An 8,659-nucleotide genomic window follows, 5' to 3' on the forward strand; every position below is an offset into this window, starting at 1 on the left:
TGTGCGCCAGGGTCTCCTTCACGCTGCAGAAGGGGCAGGTGTCCAGGATGGAGGTGAACCGTGCCAAGGACACCCCTGTGCTCACGGCCCCGTGAAGGAGCTGCCAACTGACATCCCCGGTGGGCCTTGGGACCAGGGTGGAGTGTAGGCTGGCCCACTGGGGTGCCTCACCCTCCAGAGGCGGTAGGAGGTCCCCGACACTTTGTGTCAGGGCAGGATGCAAGGGTGAGGATGTGAAGGGTGTGGAGCACGAGCGTGTACAGATGTTTCCTTGTCACGGTCCAGAAGTGAGATGGCTGCAATTCGTGCAGCTGGCTCACAGTGAAGGGGTGGGATGGCTGGGGGGGCCATGGCACAGGGGCCTGATAAAAAGGTCCGGAGGGCCCGGCGTGCAGGGGGTGCTCTCTCGCAGGACCTGGTCAAGGTCGACAACCCACTGAGAGCATCTTACTTGATCTCTTACTCCCTGGACTGGGAGTGGTGTGGGGGTAACATATTAAACCTGATGGGGAATGACCACCTCGCTCTCTGGGCTGAGAGTGGAGGATGCAGAGGCAGGACGTGGCAAGTCAAGTCCTGTGGGCTGGGCTGTCAGCCCTTGCAAAAGGGATTCACTGACACATACTCTGCAAGACCTCCTGAGTGAGGGGCAAGTCTTGCTCTCCTAACAAACCAGAAAACCTAAGGAGCAAAGGTGATGGAGTGGCTAAAACAGGCACAGGTGTCTGCTTCCTCCTTGCCCCAGGGATGCTCAACGCCTGCTCTGCCCCAGGCCCTGCCCCCACCCCACCCCTTCCTCCAAGCCCCCATCCCTGCCCCACCTCTTCCCACCACCACTTTGCCCCCTTCCCCAAGCGCACCCTGTCTGTGCGCCTCCCCCCTCTCCCCAGCACCTCCTGCACACTGCAGAACAGCTGATGGTGGGAGGGAGGGGGAGAAGCTTGCTGCCAGTGGGTGCTAAGCAGAGTTGGTGCCTATGAAAACAGGTGACCAAGATGTGTGGCCTGTCTGAACACTGCTTCACAAAGTATCTCTCTTGCAGCCTCAGTGAGAATAAAAATGTAGCCCTGTGCCCAAATGGCAAACCCAGATGCAACTGTACCAGGACTTAAGGGCAAGTCCGGCTCCCAGCTGTGGGGCTTTGGCCCATCTCTGCATTAAACCCACTGCATGCTTTCCCCTGTGATGATGGTGACTTTCAATCCTGCCTGTAATGTGCTAGGTGCTTTCCAGTCATAAAAGAAGGCTGTGCCCTGAACAGCCCACAATCTGAGACCAGCCAGAGGGACCTGGAACATAAGAACAGCCATACTGGGTCAGACCAGTGGTCCATCTAGCCCAGTATCCTGTCGTCCGACAGCGGCCAGTACCAGGTGCTTCAGAGGGAATGAACAGAACAGGCAATCAAGTGATCATCCTGTTGTCCACTCCTATCTTCTGGTGAACAGAGGCTAGGGACATTCAGAGCATGGTGTTGCATCCCTGCCCATCCTGGCTAATAGCCATGGATCTATCCTCCAGGAACTTATCTAGTTTTTTCTTTCTTTTTCTTTCTTTTTTTTTTTTTTTTTTAAACCCTCTTATAGTTCTGACCTTCACAACATCCCCTGGCAAAGAGTTCCACGGGTTGACAGTGCATTGTGGGAAGAACTACTTTATTTTGTTTTGGATTTTTTTAAACCTGCAGCCTATTAATTTCATTGTGTGACCCCTAGTTCTTGTATTATGTGAAGGAGTAAATAACTCCTTACTCACTTTCTCCATACCAGTCAAGAATTTTAAAGTGCTCTATCATATCCCCCCCCCCCCCTTTAGTCATCTCTTTTCCAAGATGAAAAGGCCCAGTTCTTTCCATCTCTCCTCATACGGAAGCTGTTCTATACCCCTAATCATTTCAGTTGCCCTTCTCTTACCTTTTCCAATTCTAATACATCTTTTTTTGAGATGTGGCATCCAGATCCACAGTATTCAAGATGTGGGCGAAGCATGGCTTTATACAGAGGCATTATGATATTTTCTGTCTTATCTTTCCCTTTCCTAATGGTTCCCAACGTACCGTTTGCTTTTTTGACCGCCGCTGCACATTGAGCAGATGTTTTCCGAGAACTAGCCACAACGACTCCAAGATCTCTCTCTTGAGTGGTAACAGCTAATTTAGACCCCATCATTTTGTACGTATAGTTGGGATTATGTTTTTCAATGTACATTACTTTGCATTTATCAGCATTGAATTTCATCTGCCATTTTGTTACCCAGTCACTCAGTTTTGTGAGACCTCTTTGTAACTTCAGTCTGCTTTGGACTTAACTATCTTGAGTAATTTTGAATTGTCGGCAAATTTTGCCACCTCACCCTTTACCCCTGGAAAAGGGAAACCAGTACTGAGGTGACTTGGCCCTAGGCTAACAAAACAAAGGGTTAATAATAGCACTGTGGCCTTTGTTTTGTCTAGGTAATGTTTGCCTCACAACTAGACCTCTCTGCCTCAGGGTGTCAGTGTGGTCTATGGACAGAGCACCTGACTAGCAGTCAGAAGAGTTGAGTCCTAGTCCTGGTTTGGATTTCACCTCTGAGGTGTCTGTCCCCCCTTCTCCCCTGTGTCTGTCAGGTCTGTTGATACTGTAAGCTCTTGGGGAAAGGGGACTCTCTCTTTCTGAGATTTCACAATGCCTAGCACAATAGGGCCCAGTTTTGGCTGGAGCCCCGAGGCATTACTGTTAGACAAATAATAATGGTTCCTTGCAGGCATCACGATAGAGGTGAGTCTTCAGCCAGGATCTGAATGCGGAGAGGATGGGGACCTTTGGACCAGCTAAGAAAGGATGTGCCATGCAGAGCAGGTGACATGGAAGAAGGCACAGCCATGCTTGTAGGAGAAACAGAAATGGACTGTTGAGGCTGCATCATTTAGGGGCGTGGAGGGGAGCGGGTGACTGTCGGAGTGTTGGGCAGATAAATAAGGATGCACAGGACTAGGCAGGGCCTTGAAGGAATGATAAGAAGCTTGAATTTGATATGGTGGAAAAGAGGAGCCAGTGGAGGGATACAAAGAGGGAGGGATGTTGTGAGATCATGGAGCACAGAATACAGCTTTAATGGACTGTGCGCAGGGGTGGCTATGTGGGTGTCAGGAAAGAGTGTACAGTAACCAAGAGGGGAAATAAGGGACTGGACTGGAGTTTTCGGCTTGTGATTAGAGAAACAGCTGGCTCTCGGAGCTGGTACAGAGCAAGGAGGGACAGGATTTAATGTAATCGCCTTCTATGATGAGATTACTGGTTCTGTGGGTGAAGGGAAAGCAGTGGATGTATTGTATCTTGACTTTAGCAAAGCTTTTGACGCCGTCTCCCACAGTATTCTTGTCAGCAAGTTAAAGAAGTATGGGCTGGATGAATGCACTATAAGGTGGGTAGAAAGTTGGCTAGATTGTCGGGCTCAACGGGTAGTGATCAATGACTCCATGTCTAGTTGGCAGCCGGTGTCAAGTGGAGTGCCCCAGGGGTCGGTCCTGGGGCCGGTTTTGTTCAATATCTTCATAAATGATCTGGAGGATGGTATGGATTGCACTCTCAGCAAATTTGCGGATGATACTAAACTGGGAGGAGTGGTGGACACGCTGGAGGGCAGGGATAGGATACAGAGGGACCTAGACAAATTGGAGGATTGGGCCAAAAGAAATCTGATGAGGTTCAATAAGGATAAGTGCAGGGTCCTGCACTTAGGACGGAAGAACCCAATGCACAGCTACAGACTAGGGACCGAATGGCTAGGCAGCAGTTCTGTGGAAAAGGACCTAGGGGTGACAGTGGACGAGAAGCTGGATATGAGTCAGCAGTGTGCCCTTGTTGCCAAGAAGGCCAATGGCATTTTGGGATGTATAAGTAGGGGCATAGCGAGCAGATCGAGGGACGTGATCGTCCCCCTCTATTCGACATTGGTGAGGCCTCATCTGGAGTACTGTGTCCAGTTTTGGGCCCCACACTACAAGAACAATGTGGATAAATTGGAAAGAGTCCAGCGAAGGGCAACAAAAATGATTAGGGGTCTGGAACACATGACTTACGAGGAGAGGCTGAGGGAACTGGGATTGTTTAGTCTGCAGAAGAGAAGAATGAGGGGGGATTTGATAGCTGCTTTCAACTACCTGAGAGGTGGTTCCAGAGAGGATGGTTCTAGACTATTCTCAGTGGTGGAAGAGGACAGGACAAGGAGTAATGGTCTCAAGTTGCAGTGGGGGAGGTTTAGGTTGGATATTAGGAAAAACTTTTTCACTAGGAAGGTGGTGAAACACTGGAATGCGTTGCCTAGGGAGGTGGTGGAATTTCCTTCCTTAGAAGTTTTTAAGGTCAGGCTTGACAAAGCCCTGGCTGGGATGATTTAATTGGGGATGGGTCCTGCTTTTGAGCAGGGGGTTGGACTAGATGACCTCCTGAGGTCCCTTCCAACCCTGATATTCTATGATTCTATGATTTGGATGTAGAGTTTAAGGCCAGAAGGGACCAATGGATCATTTAGTCTGACTTCCTGTATATCACAGGCCACCACCCACACACTAAACCCAACAACATGGCCTGGACGTAGAGAGATGGAGGCGGCTTCGATCTCATGTTCCCCAGTTTCCACAATGACTAAGGTCTACAGCCAGATCCATCCCTGTGCCAGCACTGAGGGGAGGCAGCTGGTACTCCCCTGACCCTGGGGCTGCCGCCTCAGCCCTTGACAGAGGCTAACCCTCAGCTGCACCCTTTTCCTGCCTCCTCCCGCTGCAATAGTGTCTGTGGGCATTGCAACAGCAGGGAATAACTAGACTGTGGGGATGCTTCCTGCTCCTCCCATCCTGGAATGTCCCCGCTGAGGGATTGCAGAGGCCCTTTGTGCTGGCAGTATTCATCAGGAGGGCCCTTATTCCAGTGCCAAAGGGCAAGGATTCCTGAAATCACTCTTGCTTTATACACTTAGCCCTTCTTCATGCTTCTACAGTGAGTGGCATGCGCCACCTGGTGGCTTAAAAAGAAAAAGGAGTACTTGTGGCACCTTAGAGACTAACAAATTTATTTGAGCATAAGCTTTCATGAGCTACAGCTCACTTCATCGGATGCAGTGAGCTGTAGCTCAAAGAAAGCTTATGCTCAAATAAATTTGTTAGTCTCTAAGGTGCCACAAGTACTCCTTTTTCTTTTTGCGAATACAGACTAACACGGCTGCTACTCTGAAATCTGGTGGCTTAAAGGGAACTACAATCACCATTTATTGCAGAAGTTGGAAGATGTGTATTGTACTGTCAGGTTACAGACTCCCCAGGATGGGTATTGAGAGCTTTGTTGTTCTCACACAATGATCCCAGCTGTGAAAAGGCTTCACTCCTTCACCTGACCAGGCAGAGGGAGCTCTTAGATTGTCCCATTTATTTGGCAGGCTGAAAGCTTGATTGAGAACAGGCTCTGTGTCTAATTCTCACAGGAAAGCTGATGACTGAAGGGAGTGGCCGTTCCCCTCTCCCAGTGCTGTTGTTGAATAATGAAATGAATACACTTTTTTTCCCTTTTGAGATTCCCAGGTTTACCATTTGGGGTAAATGTTGGGCTCAATGTGGGCCTGAGCACAAAGCCAGGCACAGAACAGACAAGGTGTAAGCTTCCCCTCTTCACAGCTCTGCCCAGGCACCACACTCCTGGCCTGCAGCACCCCCTATTCTTCCAGCCTTGCCTCCCACCCTCAAGCTATACTCTCCTACACCTTGCTTCAAATCGCTCCGGCCAGCCTGTCCTCTCTGGAGGCCATCAGTGCCATTTTATACATTAGCCAGAAGAGGTCGCTTGAGAGCAACACAAGATTTATCCCTTGCCCATGTTTGTGTGTGAGGACCCAGGATTCCTCCTTTGAATCTGGAGGACTGAGAGCAAGAGCGGCCCCCTTGAGGGTGGGGGTGGGGGGTTGGTAAGCATGGTCTCTGCTGGAGCTCACATCGTTTGAATTCTTGTGTCTTGCAGGATGATCCAGCGGCACCAGCTAGTGCAGTCTGTACTGCAGGAGCTGCAGGAGGCCACTGAATGCTTTGGGCTAGAGGGACTGACCAGTGCAGCCCTGGAGGCTGAGAGGACCTTGTCCTCTTTCTCCCTACCCAGCTACTGCGGGAGGCAGTTCCAGGAAGAGTTGGAAGTTGACCGGGTGGCAAGAAGCCTGTATCCGGAGGACGCCCCCAGCAACATGCTGCCTCTGGTCTGCAAGGGGGAGGGGAACCACCTGTTTGAGGCAGCCAGTGTGCTGCTGTGGGGGAACCCCAGCCTGAGTCTGGAGCTGCAGGTGCGCACAGTTGTGGAGATGTTGCTGCACAAGCATTACTACCTGAACGGTATGATTGACTCCAAGGTGATGCTGCAGGCTGCCCGCTACTCCCTCTGCACCGAGGAGTCCCCCGAGATGACCAGCCTCCCTCTGGCCATCCTTGAGGCCATTTTTGATGCTGACATCAAGGCCACTTGTTTCCCTGGCACCTTTGCCAACATGTGGCATGTCTACGCCCTGGCCTCGGTGCTGCAGTGTAACATCTACTCCATCTACCCCATGAGCAACTTGAAGATCCGGCCATACTTCAACCGCCTCATCCGGCCCAGGAAGTGTGGCCCACAGACCTCCACGCTCCATATCATGTGGTCAGGGCAGCAGCTCTCCTCACAGGTTTTCAAAGCACAGTACTTCGTGGCTGTGGTAGGCCTGGAAGAACTGGAACCCACAAGCCCTCCTCCAGAGCCTCCAGTCCAGCCAGTCCAGACTCTGGAGCTGCTGAAGAGTGACCCCCGGCTGACCTACTTTAATCTGTGTGACCGCTACAGCATCACCAAGAGCACCTTCTACCGCTGGAAGCGCCAGTCCCGGGAGCACAGGCAGAAAGCAGCCACCAGGTTTGCAGCCAAACACTTCCTGCAGTCTTGCTTCCAAGAGGGCAATGTGATTCCTCTTCAGCACTTCCGACAAATGTTCCCAGAAATCTCCCGCTCCACTTACTATGCTTGGAAGCATGAGATGCAGAGCATGGTCAATGGTGGCGATACCTCTGCTCCAGCTGAGGCTATGGTGTCACAGGAGCCTCATGGAGACCATCAAAAAAAGCCCCACCCAGACAGGGATGATGCAGCAAAGTCAGAGAGGGACCTAAGGCCAAAGATCCCTTCCCTGGAGCCCAACCAAGCAGGAATCTTCATGCAAGGAGCCAAGTCATACCTAGAGAAATGCATCTCCATGAACACTCTGGTGCCCTACAGGTGCTTCAAGCGCAGCTTCCCTGGTATCTCCAGGTCCACCTACTACAACTGGCGGAGAAAAGCCATTAAGGGGAACCCCAACTTCAAACCCCCTCAGCCTCCCTCAGTCAGCCAGAAGCCCCTAGTGAAAGGGAAGGCATACCTGCCATTCAAGCCTGGAAATCTGCCTGGCAAGAAAAGGCTGAATGGACACCGACCAGAGCCCAGAAGTCTCCTCCAGCTCAAACCCTCTCTCTATAACTGGAGAAAGCAGCTTCGAGACGTGGCCAAGAGGCATGTCCAGCAGTGGCGGCTGCCATTCTGCAAGTTCCGCCTGCGATACCCGGGCTTCTCCTCCACAGCCTATTGGTTCTGGAAGAGAAGCAGCCAGCAGATGAACAAGCATCCTCTCTGGACCAGCTCATCCCAACAGCTGAGTCAGGTCATCTCAGAGGCTCCTGGAAAAGCAGAGCCTGCGATAAAGCCACAGTCACAAATGGAAGTGGCTCCCAGGCATCTAGACAAGCAAGCATCGGTCACCCCCTACAATGCCACAATCTCGGGCTATGCCATGTCGGAAAGAGCCAACAGCCGGATGTTCGTGATGGATGTGATTGCCACTGCCCAGTTCAAAGCTCAGGCCAAACTGTTCCTGCAGCAGCGCTTTGAATCGAAAACCTTCCCGACCTACAAAGAGTTCAGTGCCCACTTCCCCCTCACGGCACGCTCCACCTACTACATGTGGAAGCGTGCGCTGCACGATGGACTGACACTAGTGGATGCCTGAGGGTGGGCTGCCTGCTGGAACCTGCTCTCTGCCCTCCAGGCGGGAGGGCAGTGTTTGTGAGCTATGATTCAGCTCTAGCTATCTTTGTTTTTTCTCTTATTTTGTTTTCCCTTCTGTTTTGGCTAGATCTGGTCTTGGGGGTACAGGGACCAGGTCTGCACATTGCCAGTCCCTGGAGGTGGGGGGAGTGGAGTGAGAGCTCTGGTTTGTGTTGGGTTAATTTCTGGGCTGCCAAGATGCCCCAAAAGAAAAAGGCAAAATGGAGCTTGCCTTCTCCCGGTGCTTAGGCTGGGATATAGGGTGGTGGAATGGGGGAGAGGGAGGGATATGTGACTCTGAAATGTTCCTGTAGGTGCCATAGGTATAAATGCCCTTAATTCATGGGCCAACAAGCTGCAGGCCTCCATTCTAAATGCTGCGTGCAAGATTTGCGGGCTCATCTGCCCCAGGTCACTGTCCAACCCAAAATCGATCTTGTTAATGTCAAGATTTTCTTGGGAATGAGGTGAGCCATATGGTGCCTGGCACAGAGGTCAACAAGCTCATTCTTGCCCAGGCCCCAAGAAGTGGTGCTGAGACTGTCCCAGGCATGGTGTCCTTAGGAAGAATTCCTAACAGCCCAGCCTTGGGT

General features: G+C 51.5%; 1 protein-coding gene across 1 annotated transcript; it reads left to right on the top strand.

Annotated features, from left to right (window-relative positions):
• Window positions 1–5,985: 5,985 nt before the first annotated feature.
• VRTN (vertebrae development associated) lies at window positions 5,986–8,028 on the top strand. Its single transcript, XM_077820343.1, has one exon. It carries the CDS (start codon window positions 5,992–5,994, stop codon window positions 8,026–8,028), a length of 2,037 nt encoding a protein of 678 aa, XP_077676469.1. The 5' UTR covers window positions 5,986–5,991.
• Window positions 8,029–8,659: the final 631 nt, after the last annotated feature.

The sequence above is a fragment of the Eretmochelys imbricata genome, chromosome 6 (assembly GCF_965152235.1).
Source record: "Eretmochelys imbricata isolate rEreImb1 chromosome 6, rEreImb1.hap1, whole genome shotgun sequence".
Classification (NCBI taxonomy): domain Eukaryota; kingdom Metazoa; phylum Chordata; order Testudines; family Cheloniidae; genus Eretmochelys; species Eretmochelys imbricata.

Bases quoted from the DNA above. Each gene is read 5' to 3' on its own strand.
- VRTN (XM_077820343.1), top strand. From the start codon at position 5,992: ATGATCCAGCGGCACCAGCTAGTGCAGTCTGTACTGCAGGAGCTGCAG.